We start from the raw sequence: 19,526 nt of genomic DNA, 5'->3' as shown, positions 1-19,526 counted from the left end.
CTGAAATGTCGATAAATGTTAGCCCTGCCCCAATGATCATGGTAACTATATCTGATTTCTCACTTCTATTCATGCATTGAAATGCAAATTGGGTGAATCACCACACTTCACACATTTGTCTTACGCTTGGAGACAAGAAGTCTAACATCATCACTCACGTCAATGAAGACGTTCTTTTCCGATTTTCTCTGCCTTTGTTGGATGATATGGAAAGATGTGTTTGCGAGTGTTGCCATCGATATGGCTTGAGCTATTGGCACTTTTTTTCCATTTTGATGGCGCTGGGTGTCGAGAAACGCCCCCGTTCCCGCCAACAAGTGACTTTCTCCTCTTGGAAGCACAGGTTTGAGGCACATGAGCGCGCACCAGCCCGGACATCCTTCTTTGATACGCTCCCCGCGGTCAGTGTTGCGCTCCTGCTGTATGGAGAACTTCCGCAGTGCCTTGAGACGACAGACGAGCACCGGCGTCGATAAACGTCAGGCCGTGGCGAAGGGCCACGCCCTCAAGATACCACGAGCACTTTGGGCAAAGATCTCCATGCGCACGCCTTTGCACCCACAAGTCGGATCACAAGACCGGACGAGGTGTTCCATCTGCTGCCCCACGGTAAGATTTCCACACGCTGCTTGAAGACAACGCAAACGCTAAAGACTCGTCAAAGGTTATGCCAGACCACATGTTGTTGTTTGAAATTGTTACATCTCAACTCAACACACTTTGATAAGGGACAGGCAACACCGTCTTTATTTATCTAGCACATTTTATCCACAATGCAACGCAGTGTGCTTCACACAAGTAATGACAACGATTTGAAGTATTCACAAACATAATAGTTAACATTCAAAAGTAAAGCAGAGAAAACTAAAGTAGCTCACAAAAATATGACCACAATGTACATTGACCCAATTTAAACACGTATAAGTGTTTAAGGCTTTAAAAACATTTAAAAGTCAAGAAATAAAAGTAGGTTTCTAAAATAGCTAAAAGATCCAAAAATGATTTGAAACTGTTGAGAGGACTTTAATCAAAAATCAGTTTTTAACCTGTATTTAAAAGCTTTGACACCTGGGGCTGACTTCACTTTAGTTGGCAGTTTATTGCGTTTGTCCTCAGCTGCAGCTTCACCATGTTTACTTTGAGTTCTGGGCTCCACAAATTGACCTGAGTCTCCACATCCCAAAGCCCTCCTGGGTTTATATGCAATCAGCATTTCTTTAATGTATTCAGGAAACGGTGATTTATCGACGAGTAGCAGAATTTTCAAATCTGCTCTTCAGCTCACTCAGATCTAGCATAAAGCCTTTAGGAATGGAATAATATTTTCTGACCTCTTTGTTGTGGTCAGAACCCGAGCTATAGCACTTCAAGCACTTTGAAACAGTAATTCATGCCTTTGGCACATTCCGGCTGGATTTCTGTAATGCACTTTACTTGCCAATCCTCCAGTAGGTGTCTCCAGTTGGTCCAGAATGCTGCTGCTTGCCTCTTGACTGGTACTCGTAAGAGTGAACACATAACTTGTATTCTGGCATCTCTTCACTGGCTCCCGATACATTTTAGAGTTCTTTTTAAGATCCTATTTGTTTCCAAATCTTTAAATGGCCTTGCCCCACTTAACCTCTCTTGAGCTCTTCCGCCCCTACACACTTGCCTCAGGTCTGCAGACCAAACATTATTAGAAGTACCAACAACTAAGTGGAGGCTCAGAGGCGACCGAGGCTTTTCCTCTCTTTGGAATGGCCTCCCACTGAACATTCAGCAAGCCCCATCGCTGCCCATCTTTAAAACTCGTCTCAAAACTCATTTGTACTCTATGGCTTATGACTCAGACTTGATTTTACTTTTGACTGTTTTTGTGCCTTCTACTGTCTTATTGTTTGTTGTTGTATATATGATATTTGCTCTATGCACAGCACTTTTGTATACAGCGGTAGTTGTTTTAAATTGCTCGATAAATAAAGTTGAGTTGACTCTTGCGGAAACTTGCCTGAGTGAAGTGAGCAGTTCATTACTTGCTGGAACTCAGTTTGAACAGATTTCACCAAATGGAATAGAGTCAAGACAACTAGTTGATGATGTCATCTGAAAACCCAAAGCAGTTCTAGTTTTTGGATACATTCGATTTGGATTTAATGTCTTGCATCATTTCTTTGGCTGATTCAATGCGGCTCCCAGGGCTTTCACATGACTAGCGTCGAAAACACCTTGGCAGTGGCGCTGCCATTCAAACAAAGACGCTAAAGACACAGACGTACTACGTCAGCCTATCATCAATCCCGTTACTTGATGGACATAGAAGGCAACCAATCAGATGACTGAATCACCGCTCATGCACAAATAACTGCGCTAAGCTAGTCAGTGAATTACTTCCTATTTTTAAGGCAGGGGGGCCCAATACGTCGATCGCACTCGACCAGGAGCCAACAAACCGCAAGGGGTGGGAGGAGGAAATTGGTGGGAAAAAAGATTTGTGTGTTTGCGTTTTTAGCTTTCATTTTTGTTCGAGCTGTTTCTCATCGTGGAGAGAGTGCATATGTGCGTACGTGCATGGTTGGGCACCCGCGAGCGTGCGTGTGTGTGTGTGCGTGCGTGTGTGCGCGTGTGTGTGCGCGCGCGAGGAAGGGATTCCCATGTGTATGATGTGGCTCTTTGCAGCAACACGTTAAAAAATTGGCTCTTAGTCTCTGATGGTTGGCCACCCCTGATCTAGACAATTCTTTTCCTCTTTAGCCCGCTGGACACAACGTCCACAATTTCCAATTTTTGTAACTATACTTTTTTTTTAAAATTACGTGAGACAATAAGTACAGTAGATGTGTTTGCTTAAGAAATGTTTCTCCGCATACGCAACAACAGTGTTCCTGAACCTTGACTCCAACACCAAACAATGTCCTTTTGCTTTAGTCAGATGCTATCGTGTTTTGCTGCATCATGCATGACTCATTTCCGTGCTTATACGGCATGTCATAAAGCGGAGCCTGACTTGGGGTGAATCAGAGTACGAGCCTACATGCGACTGTTTCATTCTGAACAAAGGAACATCACCACTGATGAAAGTTTTGACTTGTGCAACCGTATTCTCTTTTTTTGGCACTTGAATGTTTAATCTTGAATCAATTCACTTGTACGGGGTATAGTCCAAAAACATGCATGGTGGGTTAATGGAACACTCTAAATCAGTGTTTCTCAATTATTTTCTGTTACCCCCCCCCCCTTTCCCCCACTGGCCCAACAAGAAGAAAACAATTTGCACCCCCCACCTCTTATTAATACAATACAATACATGCTGATTTATATAGCGCTTTCACAACAGCGGCAGCTGTAACAAAGCACTTAACAAAACAGTTAACATCAAGTAAAACAATAAACACAACACATAACATAAAACACAGACAGTCATGCAGGCATAACCACTTTTCCATCACACGCTTTGTTGTTTGAAGCAGTTTGAGATGAAAGAGGCGAGAATCAAAGTTTCCTTTAACCAGTGGATCAGAGACGTCATGCTCAAAATGTGTACACGTCAGCTACAAGCTAAGTTTCAAAGTCAACAAGAAGCTGTAGCATCCATTGACGAAAAGAGATTGGTTCACTTCTCCTGTCCCATGGAAATCCATTTCAATTCTAAGCGGCGACTCACAGTTCCAAATGCGCATCAGCGCTCTGCGCCAACGCTCCTCTCTCCTCATCCTCAACTTCAGCAGCCATCCATTCAGCCGCACCAACGCCGACTGTCCAACAGCGTCAACATAGCCACTGAACAAAACGAGGTTGTGAAAAATGCTGCCCATTACAGGCGCAAAAAACACAAGCGCCCCAGGTCTGTCCAGCACCGACAGTCAATGGCACCGACATTCCTCCCAACCAAAATCTGTGCTGGTACAGGCGTGCTGCCGAGAAGGCGCAGCCACCAAGCACAGATGCTTCTCCTTTGACGAATGTCGTGGCCAAAAAACGCTGAAAACAGTCCATATCAGGTCCGCACGATGAAACAACAAACAACATGTGACAAAACAAAAGACAAAAACACCAAAAAAAGAACAAAAAAGCAAGGCTCTTGAAGAGCACTTGCCGAAGGCTGCCTACTCGGGCGCCATCTTTAGGGGGGAAAAAAAAACCATTAAAGAAAATAGTTGACTTTACAGGAAAGAATAACTTGAACATTATTTTTTTAGTCTGAGATTTTAAATGCATCAATTGGCATGAAATTAAAAAAAATCCTTGTTGAAACATTTTTGACCAACATATTGCAAAATTTGAACCATTGCACGATTCTGAAAACGAAAATTAAATAAGTAAAGAAAATACTAAATCAAATTCAGTTCAGCAACATTAACTCAGGAGCAGAATATATAAAACACTGTAGTCTACAAAACATAATTGAATAAAAAAAAATATTTTTAAAAAAATCAAAATTAATGGCTAGATGAGCACGTTTTGCAGTGCACAACTTTTCCAGCGGCTTATCAGCGTCATTGAGATGTAATGTCTTTCAAGTGCCGCCTTTGATTTAGTCCAGTTCATGTTGTCCTCGGCCAGCATTTTAGACACAGTTAACACACCGGTCTTTCCTCGTCCGTCTCCCACTGGCATCACAGTCAAACCAAGCGTTACAGATGCTTCCGTCATATTTACTTGTCTTAGCTTTCATGGGACGGGGGGTTGACTGGTGTTGACCCGCTACCCTCCATCTTAAAACTACCAAACAAAAATATTTACCACCAAAGTATAAACTGAAATCACTGCTGACAAAGAGCCAGGAAAACCAAATATGAACATGCAGCGCTTGCAAATTTGATACCCGAAAAGACACAAAACGAAATGGCAAATACCCGAATCACCCGAAACTTAAATCAGACGTGAATAATTGGAAAACCAAAATACTTACAAAACAAGGAACTCTTGGAAGAGGAGCGACTAAAGAGATTTTTGGTCTCTATAATCACACTGGCTAAACCCCGGTGGGACGAAAAAAAAGATGTGGACAGGACATCTATTGTTTGTAGAAAAATATTTTTTTATAGAATAAGAATAAGAAGAGAGACACACGGATTAATGGAGAGAGCGTGTCAGTCCAACCTCGAGCGTCATGTCGTCTCAACTCACTAACTTTGCTGTTGTCGTGGCTAAGCTAGCTTAGCGGTTGTCATAGATCAAAGCGCTTTGATGTGTCACGTCCGTTGTGTCAGCACTGATTGGTTGAAGCCAAAAGACGTACGTGCGTACACGTCCGCGCTGATGTACGCACAGCGGAGAGCAGCGGACTATCGACTGCTGAGTCGCACTTTGAGGAGGGCTTTGAAGATGGGCAGCGAAGAGGCTTGCCGAATGTTCAGTGGGAGGTCATTCCAGAGAGAGGGACCAGCAACAGAAAAGATAAGATAAGATAAGATAAGATATCCTTTATTCGTCCCACACTGGAGAAATTTACAGCCTCCAGCAGGAAGAATGTATGTATCAAGAAGAAAGGAGAAAGAGAAAAAAAGGCTCGATCCCCTCTGAGCCTCAGTTTAGTTCTTGGTACTTCTAACAAAGACTGGTCCACAGACCTGAGGCGCCGGGCAGGTGTTGGGGGCGGATGAGCTCAGAGAGGTAAGGTGGCGCGAGATTATTCAGAGATTTGAAAACAAACAGGAGGATCTTGAAAACAACTCTAAAATGAATGGGGAGCCAGTGAAGGTAAGCCAGAGTAGGAGTTATATGCTCCCTCTTACGAGTACCATTCAAGAGGCGAGCAGCGGAATTCTGGACCAGCTGAAGGCGCTTAATGGAGGACTGGCTGACTCCAGAGTACAAGGCATTGCAGTAATCGAGCCGGGATGTGACAAAAGCATGAATTACTGTCTCAAAATGTTCATGTGAGAGGAGAGGTTTTATTTTGGCCAGCTGTCTAAGGTGAAAGAAGCTGGATTTAACAACGGCACCAATTTGCCGATCGAGTTTGAAATCACTGTCCAGTTTAAGGCCCAAGTTTGAGACCGTTGATTTCAGATAAGGAGACAGGGGGCCCAAGAGGAAAGGTTTTTTCCTAACCTTTACCAGACAGAATTTGTAGGTGAAGCCAAGGCATTGGGAGATCCATTTTGGCGCCCACAATACTATGTTCCTGCAGGTATGTTTGCAGATGCTGTGGTTCTGTTGGCATTATCAAGCCATAATTTTGAACTCTCCCAGTAGCGGTTTGCAGCTGAGTGTTAAGCGATGCAGTTGAGAAGAATCCATCCATTCATTCTCTGATTTGTTTTAGGCGCGGTGCACCTTGAACTGGTTGCCAGCCAATCACAGGGCACCCATTGACAAACAACTATTCACACTCACAGTCACACCAAGGGCCAATTTAGAGCATTAAATTTACCTGCCGTGCATGTTTTTGGAATGTTGGAGGAAACCAGGGTAACTGGAGAAAACCCACGCTTATGGGAGAAGAACATGCAAACTCCAAACAGGAAACCCATGACCTCTGGACTGTGAGGTGCTCATGCTTACCAGTCGACGAGCGTGCAACCTGGGATAAGAATCAGCACATCCAAATCTGAGACCATGGTACTCGGTTGGAAAAAGGTGGAGTGACCTCTCCAGTGACCCTGCCACAAGTGGAGGAGTTCATGTATCTTGGAGTATTATTCATGAGTGAGGGGAGAAGAGAGGGCAAGATCAACAGGTGGATTGGTGCGGTCATGAGACTTATCTTTTGATCTCCTTTCTTACCCTGACCTATGGTCATAGCTGAAGCAATGTGATCCTGAATACATCCATCCACCCATCCATTTTCTGAACCTCTCTATCCTCACTAGGGTCGCGGCGCATGCTGGGGGCTATCCCAGCCGTCTTCGGACAGTAGGCGGGGGACACCCTGAACCGGTTGCCAGCCAATCGCAGGGCACACAAAGACGAACAACCACTCGTGCTCACACTCACACCTAGGGATAATTTAAAATCTGACCTCATCCATATTCCTACGCCTGTCCGCTCTCTTCGTTCCTCCTCCTCTGTCCTCCTCTCTGTCCCCCCTGCTCGCCTCGTCACCATGGGAAATAGAGCCTTCAGTCGCTCTGCTCCCCAGCTATGGAACTCACTCCCCGCTGACCTTCGTAATACAGCCTCATTAACACATTTCAAATCCCGCCTCAAAACACATCTGTTTCGACAAGCCTATTCACTCAGACCATAAAGCCATTATTTTTATTTATTTATTTTTGTTGTATTTTTTCTTATCTTATTTGATGTAGTTTTTAACATTGTACTCGTGATTTTAACTGCTTGTTGTAAGGTGTCCTTGAGTTTCTAGAAAGGCGCCCACAAATAAAATGTATTATTATTATTATTATTAAAATGCACAATCAACCTGTCATGCATGTTTTTGGAATGTGGGAGGAAACCCAAGTACCTTTTTTTTTAATCCTGAACTTAAATTATCCTCAGAAGAGGATAGTTCGAGCGTGTTTTTTTTTCCCTCTCCCTACCCAGCGTTTTCCTTTCTGAATTCTGATTGTAATTTCCCCATTGCGGGACAAATAAAGGATATCTTAATCTTAAAACTCACGCAGGGACCGGGAGAACATGCCGGGATCAAACCCACGGCCTCTGCACTGTGAAGTTGACGTGCTAACCACTCGACCGGGCCGCCATCCCGAATACAAGGGACCGAAATTAGTTTCATCCGCAAGGTATCTGGGCTCTCTCTTCAAAATAGGGTGAGAAGCTCGGTCATGCGGGAGGGGCTCAGAGTCGTGCTGCTGCTACTCTGCATTGAAAGGAGCCAGATGTGGTGGTTTGGGTATCTTGTTAGTAAGTGTCCTGGATGCCTCCTGGGTGAGGTGTTCCACTGGGAGGAGCCCCCAATGGACGGCCCAGGACATGCAGGAGAGACGATCTCCCCTGGCGGGCTTGGGAACACCTTGGGATTCCCCGCAAAGCGTGCAGCGGTTTATGGTCGCAGTAGAAGGTGAAATGCCATCTTAAGCCACACGTTGTTTGGTGACTCAAACAAGCTGGCATTTTGTTTTTTGATTACATGAAAAGTTGGGATTTTGGAGCATTCTGTCTGACAACAATAATATGTACTGTCTGACTACATAGGGTATGCTGTGATCTTCCTTCCAGATGCGTGTGTCCTATAAGAAGGGCCTTGGACTGCTCGTGATCAGCAGTTTCCTGCTGGTCGTGCTGTTAAATAGCCGGAGTCCAGGAAGCGGCTTAGGAGTTGACCTACGGCCTGGAAGGATCAATGAATTGGAGACTACCATCATGGAGCAACTTCAAGACCGCTTGAATGACTATCATGACATTTCCTATCACATAAAAGAGGATGTAGCATGGTGGGTTTGAATAAGTAAATTATGTTTTGCATTGGTCAATCCTGGTCATCACACATTTGTTTTCCAATACAGTCGATTGGCAAGAAATACGTGTTTCTGTGTGGCTGATAAGGAGACGTTTCAGCTGCCTTTCTCCAATCTGTTCTTCCCGCGCGTAAAGGCTCATAACCCAGGCCTGAAATTTTTACAATCCCATCCTGACCCCGAGGGTGTGAAGCAGAGCCGAGCTCGAGAATACAGCGGTGTTCAAATGAGGTAAGGTCCTATATGAGTTCACCGTATCAGGTGTCTTTAGAAAACAAGTTGGTATGATGGATCTTTAACTTTTGAATAACTTGTTATTGCACATTCATGAGAATACATTTGTATTTGTACAAACCAAATACAATTCCAGTGAAGTCAAGACTGTGTGTTGACGTAAATACAGACAGAATACGATGATTTGCAAATCCATTTCAATTTCTATTCAATGTCATATAAGGGGTGCGGGGGGGGGGGGGGGGGTGCCCATAGCCCCAAAAGTGGCAGCATGGTTGCTCCAGACACCGCACCGCATCGAATGAATATTTCCACAATTCCACAGCAAAACCTGTCATGGAAAGTAATACGTTTTTTCAATTGAAATTAACCATCTACATGGGGCCAAATTGCTGTAGACTCAAATGATTTTATTTTATTTGTATTTTTTTAACAACAGGTTTTGATTATTGCTAACTCTTATAAAATGGGCCCTGCTTGTTTGATTTTGTGGCCTGGCAAGTAAAACCTGTTCGAGTGAACAGGAAATGGCACAGTCGTCATTTTCTGTTTAAATGAAACCAAAACCAAAAAGGCATCATCTCAAACTTGAGATTGGCTGGAAATACAGGTTTCCTGATTTCCTTGAGCTTACTCAGGGCCAGTTGTCAGTATTTTGGAACACGTATTAATATTGTCAACTCGCACACTGAGAATTGCTGTTGGCTGTTGGGTATTTGTGTGTGTGTGTGTGTGTGTGTGTGTGTGTGTGTGTGTGTTTTAATGACTATCACACATTACTGTGTGTATGAAGGTCCTCCAGTCCTGCAGATGTGCTGATTGTAAATGAGGCTAACAGTCCTCTTCAGTTTCCCTCCCAGGGTGTGGCAGTGCGGCCCCTCGGCACAATCCTCATACCAGGTAATGCCGAGACTCCCAAACTGTGGCGCATGTCCGATTAAACGCATACTGGCAGTTGGTGTCGGGAGTTTGTGTGTGCCAGTGATTACGCCGGGGTTGTTTCGAGGGGAAAAGAGGAGGGGCTCCCCCGACAGGAAAAAAAAATGCTATCTCGCTTGACAGTTCAACGGCTGTCAACAAGTCAATGCACCCACGAGATATGTCAACTTTCTCGCTCCCTGTTTTCCAAGCATGGTCTTTTTTTGTCCCGGCTGGTCAAGGAAGCAAGAAGTGTTGTATCCCTTTCAGTCTCACAGACTGTAATTATATCGTCCCACATTCTTTTTATTTCAACCCATACGTGTGTGCTGTTGTAAGTACGTTCTTCACGCTGATTGGCTGTCTGCTACAAATGGATGTGGCGGTCCTAAAATAATGGCGACAAATTGTAATTTATTTAATAAAGTATTTAAAAGCCTGGTTAAAATAACGATGACTGACTGACAACGACAGACTGGTTGACGGGCCTAAAATAGCGGCGATTAACTGAATGACAGAAGCACGGTTAAAATAACGATTAAGTAGTGATGGACTGATGATGACAGAGGGGGGGAGTGGCCACTGGTGAAAGAGGACCTGCAAAATTTACTGACACACCTACCACTCATTCTATCATTGGCAAAATATCATTTCATGTGTGACTTTGCGATTCTCACTCTAGTCCTGTATTTCAAGTCATGCTTGGATGAGTGCTCATCAAACACTTATTCGTGACAGGTTCAGAGTGTTATTTATTTATGTATTTATTTGTTTTTGCTCTAGGTTTGGGTCTTATTGAGGAAGCAACATCAAACCATACGGTAAGGTGAAGTCTGCATCTTTTTATACACAGTAAAAGTTGGTGATTCATCGAACAAGAAAGCTTTAAAAATGTTCAATGCCCCCCCCCCCCCCCGTCTTTCCTGAAATGCCGCCCCAGGTATATTTGACTGCCACACTGGGGACTTTTGATGTCGCTGCCACAGTGGAGAGGGTCTCGATTAAAGGAGAAGGAAAGCCTCACATGATCGTCTCAAGCGCTTTTCTCTCCGCCCTGAACAGGCAGTTGCAGTTTATCACCTATACAAACACTGTGTTTCATCCCAGGACCGCAGACACAGGTGCAGTTGACTCACATGGGACCAATGTCACTTGTTGCTGTGATAAGGACGTTGTAAAGTACGGGTGTCAAACTCAAGGCTCGGGGCACAGAAAATTATGTGTTCCGCGAAAGCAAATCATGCATGTCAACTTCCATGACCCTTGCTAAAATCTGTACCGAAATATGTCAAATTGTCATGTGTAATAAATAATGTTGAGATTTTGAAGTAATTTTGTTAGCCTCATTGCACTCACTTGAACAATAATTGAATAAACTATAGTTGACTTGGCTCATTTCAAAACTAGTAATCCATTATTTGTTTTGCACAAGTAATAATACAATGAAACGATGAAACATTTTTTGCATTCACTGTCATAAACGGCCCTCCAAGGGAAGACATGGCTCACGACAAAATTGAGTTTGACACCCCTGTTTTAAACAAATATAAGCAAACCATGCTGGTCTCATCCTGATGCTGATTTTACTCTAATTTACATCTTCAGTGTTTGCCCTGCCCCAGAGAAGGTAGACATAGAAGAGACACTAAAACTTTGAAAAGGTGTGGTTCACCTCGCGGACTATATGGTTAATGATCAGCCTTTGGCCCGATGATGACACAATCCACTGGCACCCCTGCTCTCATGGGAACATTTAAGAAAAACAATAACGGGACTTTGGTTGAACCTTGGTCGCAAAACTACAGACGGATAGATGCAATCAACTGTGCATCAGATACTTGCAAGAACTTGAAAGTGGACTATAGATGGCTCATATATGCCAGGCCAGAATATACATCAACGCCTGAAACAATAACTCAAATGCTATTTGTCCTATTACTAAATCGTCAAGGTATTATTATAATAATAAATGAATCAATGTATGTATAAACTCAATTCTAATGAAGTTGGAACTTTGTGTTAAACATAACAACAGAATAAACACAAACCATGATTTACAAATCATGTTCAGTAAAAGAGTGCAGGTACTAGACTAGCCTGGATGCAGTCCAGACCTGTGTCCCATGTGTGGCGCATCATGAAGCATAAAATATGACAACGGAGACACTGGACTGTTGAACAGCTCAAGCTGTACATCAAGCAGGAATGGGAAGGAATTCCATCTACAAAGCTTCACACATTTGTGTCCTCATTTTCCAAATATGTATTGAACGTGGTGAGAGGAAAAGGTGATGCAACACAGTGGTAAACATGACCCTGTAGCAGCTGTTTTGGAGCTGTTGCATTTTAACTTGAGAAAACCTCAAGCTTCTGCTGTAAAGCCAAAATAATAAAAAGTCAGGAATACAATAGCTGAACTTTATTTGCTGTTACTCAAAAGCACTTTAAATGGTGGCAGTTGTGTGCTGACTCGCTGAATATGGGTTGTTTTGAATGTGATTGATTACTTCCAAACACAGTAGGGTGTGCACACTTGTACACTCAAAATCTTTTTGTTTTGTTTTTTTTTAACTTTGCCAGTTAAACAGATGTACAGTATTCTTTTTTAATTGCGTTCTACAGGTTAAAGGTCACAATTACGGTGGAAAAGGTTGTGAAATCATTTTTCTTGGCCGCCTTACCTTACAGTCAGAAAAACCTGGCGTCTGAATCTGGATGTGTCGACTTTTTAGTTTCCAATGTATTTGTCTCAGGGACAGATGTGACAAGCAGACACATGAAACGCTCTTCCACTGGGTAGCAGAAGGTTCTGCGGATCCACCTGTGAAAAATAATAGAACACATCAGGGAGAGATTTTTACACCGAGTGGGTACATTTGCCATGATTTCAGTCTAGTTTTTTCTGTTTTAAAATATGTGTCTTTGCTCAAGAAAGGTTGAGCGATGCCTTGCTGGTGGTCATAGGTCGAACTTGAAATGCATTAGTGTATGTGGGCGTGCCAAGCGCCCACATGCATTGTACACCCTTTGCAAACAGTAAAAATGGTGGTGATGAGGAAGCGCGGTGTTAGTCAAAGAACGGCAATTGTGTGGAATGTGAAATCTGACCGCTGCTTTTATTGCACTCGTATTTTTCTCCACAGTTGAGTTTGCAACTCAAGGTCACAGCTCATTTTTCACCATAAAAATTGGACATCCCGCCGTCCCACGACTTTACAACTCAGGCTATCCAAAAGGTTTTTGAGCATTTTCTACAGCATTGTTTGATTAATTGATTTCTTTTTGGTCATATTCAAAGACGTGATCAATGTTTTCTACACAGAGACCAACATTAGCGCTCTTGTTACCATTGTGACCAAGACCTTTCTACGTTATGACAAACTCCAAGATCTCATTGACAGCATACGGCAATATTATCCAACTGTCACCATTGTGATAGCAGATGATAATGAGCATCCTCAGCAAGTAACCGGACCCCATATTGAGCAATTCATTATGCCATTCAAAAAAGTCAGTATTTATCCAACTAAGTATCGCATGTCATGATGAGTAAACACTGCCGATGACCGCTCCTTGTTTGATCATCAGGGTTGGTTTGCTGGGCGAAATTTGGCAGTGTCTCAGGTGACCACCAAATATGTGCTTTGGGTGGACGATGACTTCATCTTCAAAGCAGACACCAAGTTAGAGAAGATGGTGGACATTCTTGAGAGGACCAGTCTGGATCTGGTAAGATGAATGCAGGAAAATGAGCATGTATATTGAATAATCAGCCGCAGCGTGCAAAGGCGGAAGCCTGTCTGTGATGTTGATCGGGTTACACCCCTTCTGTTTAAATAAATGCTGCTGTTGTTTTTGATTATTGACACATTCTGGAACAAAAATTTCAAATATAAAAAGCAAAAAATGCATCATGTGCAGGTGAGGTAGAAACCCATTACAGACTGATCAAAAACCCCACCTTGGGAAGTCCTAACAATGGAGTGTAAAAAAATCATCAAGCATATCTTCTACCTCGTTAATTCCTGAAACATTTAGAGAAAGAAAAATAAAATAAAATCACATAACTAGCACACGTGTTGAAAACAAAAATCAGTCAAACTTCTACAACACCAAATCTCTTGACCTCAAAGCTTCCTTGAGTTTCATTCTTTATCTAGATCAAGACAAAGAAACAGTTTAGAAGTGAACATTTGTATTCCATATTTGGTGTCCATCATATATTAATGAAAACTGTCCTCAAGATGTAGGTAAAAATTATTGATTTGTCTGGATGCCATGTTTATGGCCATCAAACCGGCCGGGTGGATCCCGGGATGTCTCACTGATACACTCGCTCGCAGCCTGCCTGGATGTTAGAAACGTGTTTCCTGCACTCTTGTGGATAATAGCAGACATCACTTGCAACTCATTGTATGGTATAATAGTTGCGTTACACTGCCCGATGCTACAACATGAGTCGGCCTAATAATTTCGGTATTTTGAATAGCAGACAGGACAAACATAGTATCTGAGTAATATTAAAAGTTTGTGTGAAAAATGCACAATATACTTGCAATCATTTGCTGTTCGGCAGTTTTGTGCCATCCTCGAATGGTAATTTTATGCAAGCAAGCAAACATGCACAAATTTTGTCCGTACTTAAAATGACATTTTTGTTCATCTGCTATCTGGTTCGCACCAATGAAAAATGGTGACGCCTTCCAGTATTTACGTTGCTCATCCTTGTCCTACACAATTGTGGTGAGATAACACGCAATATATGCTCTAACGACCAGACTGGAACTTCCCTTGTTCATTGTTCCCGTTTGACAAAATGATTGACATTCATTCTTGTTTCTTGCATTCTCTGAACATGAACCAACCGCAAACCAAAACGGACACAAAGGCATTTTTACGTTGCAAAGCCAAAGAATGCTGTGGGGCTGTGAAAACTCGCCGCCTTTGTTGCAACTTCCTAACAGTTGCTGTTCATGAGTAACATGGTGATGAATGAAATTATGGGATGAACAACTGCGGATTTGATTGTGATCAAATAATGGCCCGATGTGTTAGCCACTCCAGTAAATGCCGCTAGTGTTCTACACTTAACTTTTTAATTTTATTGCACCAGTACTAAAGTTAGTTGCACCATCTTGGACCGCATCACATTTACTGAGCTGCCAACCAGTAGAAATTCGCTTCCTGAACAATTTATCTGAATGTTCCCATTTATACATTTCTGTCAGGAACATTACAGTGGGTCTGCATATGGGAGTCAGTGTTCCATAAACATTATATTTCATATTAATGCTTCAAAAATCATAACATCCAAACTGATCATTCACTTAGGAGTGACGTTTCAACCATGCACATGCACACAAATTTTGGGATAAAACCAGGATCTGCAGATAATAACTATGACCGGAAGACACAGTGCAGTGTCCTCGCATTTATCCATCCATCCATTTTCTGAAACATGAATCCGCAATGAATTTGCCGCTATGTGCATAATTGGACATACACTTTGTGCCGCAGCTATCCTCAAATACGGGTGCACCGAGGTGTGGGGAATCTGAGCGTGGAGTAAAGGTTGAATCAAAGCAACCAAATTCATGTTTGTTAAATTTCTTTGGTAATGACGCTATGATGCTAAAATTACACGGGCGACTTGTTCCCCGCTGACATCTTTGGTCAAATTCATCATTTCTATTTTCAGTCTACGCTTGCACCTTTTGTTGAGCTTTGTGGTCGTTTCCTTCACATTGTTTGCCGTTGTGAATGCTCCAGGTTGGGGGTGCGGTTCGAGAGGCAACAGGTTGGACTTCAACCTTCCGTCACACCATTTCAGTGGAAACGGGGGGAGAAGATGGCGACTGTATACATATTCGGCGCGGCTACCATCATGCCATTAAGGGATTTCCCAATTGTGTGGTCACCGATGCTGTTATCAACTTCTTCATGGGGAGAACTGACAAAGTACAGCAGGTGGGCTTTAACCCCCGCCTGGCTCGCCACGGCCATCTGGGTGAGTAGCGCCTGCACCTATGAATGGTTGGGCTCCAGCAAAATGTCTGCTGTATTGTCGCTGTAATAACAAGATGGTTTTACGATTGAAAACAGGGAGAAAAGAACATTTCTTACAACAAAATGTTCTTTTGCTCCCCACAGAGTTCTTCATTGACGGGCTGGGTTCTCTTCACATCGGCTCCTGCAATGACGTGGTTATAAACCACGCGTCAAAGATTAAACTGCCGTGGAGTGGAACAAAATCTGAAAAGGCCTATAAAAAATTTCGATACGCTCAAGAAAGTGACCTTCATGATGAAACCTTTTACTTCACAAACAGGTTCAAATGCATGACCTCGCATTCATGACGTCTGCCCTCCCTTTTCATGCTAATTGCAATGTGATTATGTTTGTATTTATGTATTTATTGTTGTCTCTGCCAAATCATGTGGAGGTTTTTTTTTTGGTATTACAACAATGTTAATGTCCCGTTTGTCCTCTTGAACATCACCTATGGGAGGGAAAATGCATCCTTTAAGTTAATTCAAGACATTTGTGTGCAGTGAAAGAAATGGTGTGTTGAATTTACTCTTATTGTATTTTATCAAGTGGTTGCATTCACAGAATCACCTGGATTCAGATACATTGTTTTTAGTAGGTGTACAGTATAATCCACTTAAAAATTGGACCCAGATGACTTTGCTGAACGCAACCACTTGACAAAATTAACTGAGTCAATTCAACATAAAAAAAAATTTCATCTTGGTTTTGACTCCTGATCTGAGTTCCACAGGGTGGCCTTACCACTGACTATTGTGCCACCTTGTGGTTGATATTTGTGGCGCATGAGCTACATAGTATTACGTAAGCACACGCGCACGCGCGCGCAAGTACACACACACACACACACACACATTACATTGGTATATTGATTGCACTTGATTAAACTGTGATATATCGATGTCATCTCCCTGCACATTCCTCTAAATAAATTATATGCGTTAGTTTAACATGCTTGATGGTTACGCCTATTCGGCAGCATGCGTGGATCAGCGCTCATTTTCGTGGGGAGGAATGTCGGCACTATTTGACTGTCATCGTTTTACAGCCTTGTGGGGGGTTTTGCACCTGTAATGGCCAGCATTTTTCACAGCCCCGTTTTGTTTAGCGGAGGTGTTGGTGCTGTTGAACAATCTTCCTTGGTGCGGCTGGATGGATGGCTTGTCGGAGCTGAGGATGAGGGGAGAGGAGCGTTGGCGTGAAGCGTGGATTTCCACCTGAGAGTTGGAATTGGAATTGAAGCGGATTTACATGGGACAGGAGGGAAAAAAAATCTTCAATATTTCGTCAATGGACAGCTTCTTGTTGACTTTGAAACTTAGCTCGTAGCAGGCATGTGCACATTTGGAGCATGACGTCTCTGCTCCAGTGGTTAAAGGACACTTTGATTTTCTACTCTTTCATCGAGAACTGCTTCAAACAACAAGGCTGGAATATTATGATTGCATGACCGCCCGTGTTTTATGTGGTGTGTTATATTACCGTATTATTTTATGTTAACTGTTCTGTAAATTGCTTTTTTTATAGCTGCAGGTGAGGTGAAAGCGCTAGATCAGGGGTCAGCAACACGCGGCTCCAGATCTTTAGCGACATCTAGTGGCTCCCTGGAGCTTTATAAAACATGTTTGAAAATGGAAAAAGATTTTGATATTCGGCTGTATAGCTCAAATAGATGTAGATACATATTGCAGCTCCGAAAAAGGAGAGCTGCGGTGTTGGTGTTTTAAAACGTACACTTTATTTGTGCTTTTAACAGCCTCCACAAACACACACATCTGCGTCCAACTCCGTGCCTTCTCTCTTCCTGTTCGACTCGAGAGGCGTTCAAAGACAGCCTCCGAAAAACGGAAATTAATGATCACTTCATTGACAATAAGAAAAGTGAAAATAATTCACCAAAAAAAAAATCAAGCGAGGAAATCACAAAATAAATTCTATGGGGGCATTTGTGAACACACAACAAAGGAATGAATAACAAACCATTTGGAGACAGTCCAGTCTCCTACATACATAGAGTATGTGTTTCCTTCATTGTAAATTTTATAGAAGGCTTTAATTTTTTTGCGGCTCCAAACACATTTTTGTTGTTGTTGTTTTTTTTGTCCTATATGGCTCTTTCGACATTTTGGGTTGCCAGCCCCTGCGCTAGATAAATGAATATGTATTTTGCTAGATGTGCAACTTGAAAATCAAGTGTACTTTTATTTTTGGGTGGAGTGGAGCTTCGAAAGTCAAACGCAATCTGCTGTTTTTCAACATTAGCTTTGATGGAGTTCAGTTCTAATTTAAAAGTGGCAATGTCACAAAAATCAAGTAACTACACAGGTGAAATTTAAGTCACATTTTACATTCTAACCAATCATAAAAATATTAAAAGAAATGAACTGTCATTTAATGTGTCTACCTTACATAAAATCAAACCAAAATGAGAGAAAATTACAAAGACAGCTTTGTTGGTGATACACGTCAGCCTCTTTGTTCATAATATGCAATGATTTAGTAAGAAGACACTGTTGAAAAAGATTCAAATAACATGTTTTGTTAGATTTAATGCATAACATGGATTAGTGCACACTTTAAAAATTGTTTCATCACTTTATCACTGTGTATCCTATTTAGTAGAAAATGTGTAAGAAATGCTTTCTTATACAGCACTAAGTCACAAATAACTAAAAATAACATTATTCCCTGCGAGTTTAATGCTGTGGATGCCTCTTCCAAAGCTGTAGTTTGCACGCTAGGAGTTCTACTGCATAGCAATTACTTCATGCAACTTTTGAGTTTGTTTGTTTGTTTATTGAACATAGTTCTGTTTGTTTTGTTTTGCTCTGGCAAACTTAAGGTCCATTGGACTTTGGAGCCTCGACTGCAATCAGTTTACAGTAAAATACATTGATCTGGCGCATGAATTACTATTACAACGCGTGTTTGGTTGTATCAACCATTTGTGAAATACTGCATTAGTAAGCAGATTGCATAATTTGCAAGTGCTTTGACTGTGCTCGACTGTGGCTTTGTTTTGCCTACTTCGAAGTCTTTTGACTGTGATAACGTGATGCGCATGTAATTTAATTCCAATAAACTCTGCCCTGTCACCCTTCAGTGGGAAGGTTGAGCTTCTTGTGCTTTCAACTTGTGGCCACTGGATGGAGGCAGACCACTTCAACAAGTCCTCAGAGTGGCACAATAGTTTTGAGTTCGCGGAGGTGATCATGTTTTTTTTCTCATAGGGGATCACATTTGATGTCAATAAATCCATAGTTTTGTGCAGATCTCTGTTATACTTTAACAAGATGAAGTGGACCACTTCAGGATTGTGCATATGAATTTTGATGGCGATAAATCACTGTTTCAGGCACCAGGTGACGACAGAAAGTGACAAACCAACCCAGGACAAAATACGTATTACAATGCTTCCCTCACTGCGTCTGTGATGTGCGCAGACTGAAATGGAAAGAAAATATCATAAATAACAAGCTGCACTCCAAAAGTGGGTAATCCTGTGGCAAAAGGCATCATTAAATCCCTGCAGATTTTTCTTCGGGTGATAAATTTTGTCGACGTCATTTTTACATGTAGACCTACCATACAAAGTATAAGTTCAGTTCAGTCCATTCGGTGACCCTTTAAGTTATACAAAGCAAGCAAAAACAACAACAACAACAACAAAATAGACTGTTCGTGATGTCCATCCATATGTGGCGTCACTGATTTGACACATTAATTTTTTTTCTGTTTTACTCATTAAGTTTGTCAGTTTTGATTATGTTTTGTATGCAGTACTTTGTTACAGCTGTGCGGCTATAAAAGTTAGTTGGTTAGTTCCACCCGCTCCTATTTGGAACATTGGGCGACGAGTCTCCTCCATTTGTTCCGGTCACTGGCGACCCTTCTTGCTGCATGCCAGCTGACGCCCATCTCACTGAGGTCTTCTTTGGCAGTCTGTCTCCACGTTTTCTTTGGCCTACCTCTCTTCCTCTT

General features: G+C 42.3%; 2 protein-coding genes across 3 annotated transcripts in view; both read left to right on the top strand.

The window, feature by feature from the left end:
* Positions 1-19,526, top strand: part of LOC127596218 (uncharacterized) — a 138,091-nt gene that overhangs the window by 5,238 nt on the left and 113,327 nt on the right. The gene's annotated exons all lie outside the window — the stretch shown is intronic.
* Positions 381-18,224, top strand: b4galnt1a (beta-1,4-N-acetyl-galactosaminyl transferase 1a). Its single transcript, XM_052058434.1, has 11 exons — positions 381-609; positions 8,107-8,321; positions 8,394-8,576; positions 9,373-9,479; positions 10,281-10,318; positions 10,438-10,618; positions 12,641-12,733; positions 12,820-13,007; positions 13,086-13,226; positions 15,267-15,504; positions 15,648-18,224. The coding sequence occupies exons 1-11, from the start codon at positions 424-426 to the stop codon at positions 15,851-15,853; spliced, it is 1,776 nt and encodes a 591-aa protein (XP_051914394.1). The 5' UTR covers positions 381-423; the 3' UTR covers positions 15,854-18,224.

The sequence above is a fragment of the Hippocampus zosterae genome, chromosome 2 (genome assembly GCF_025434085.1).
Source record: "Hippocampus zosterae strain Florida chromosome 2, ASM2543408v3, whole genome shotgun sequence".
NCBI lineage: Eukaryota > Metazoa > Chordata > Actinopteri > Syngnathiformes > Syngnathidae > Hippocampus > Hippocampus zosterae.
Note: the sequence above shows the minus strand (reverse complement) of the source record. Positions and strands in the feature narration are given on the sequence as shown.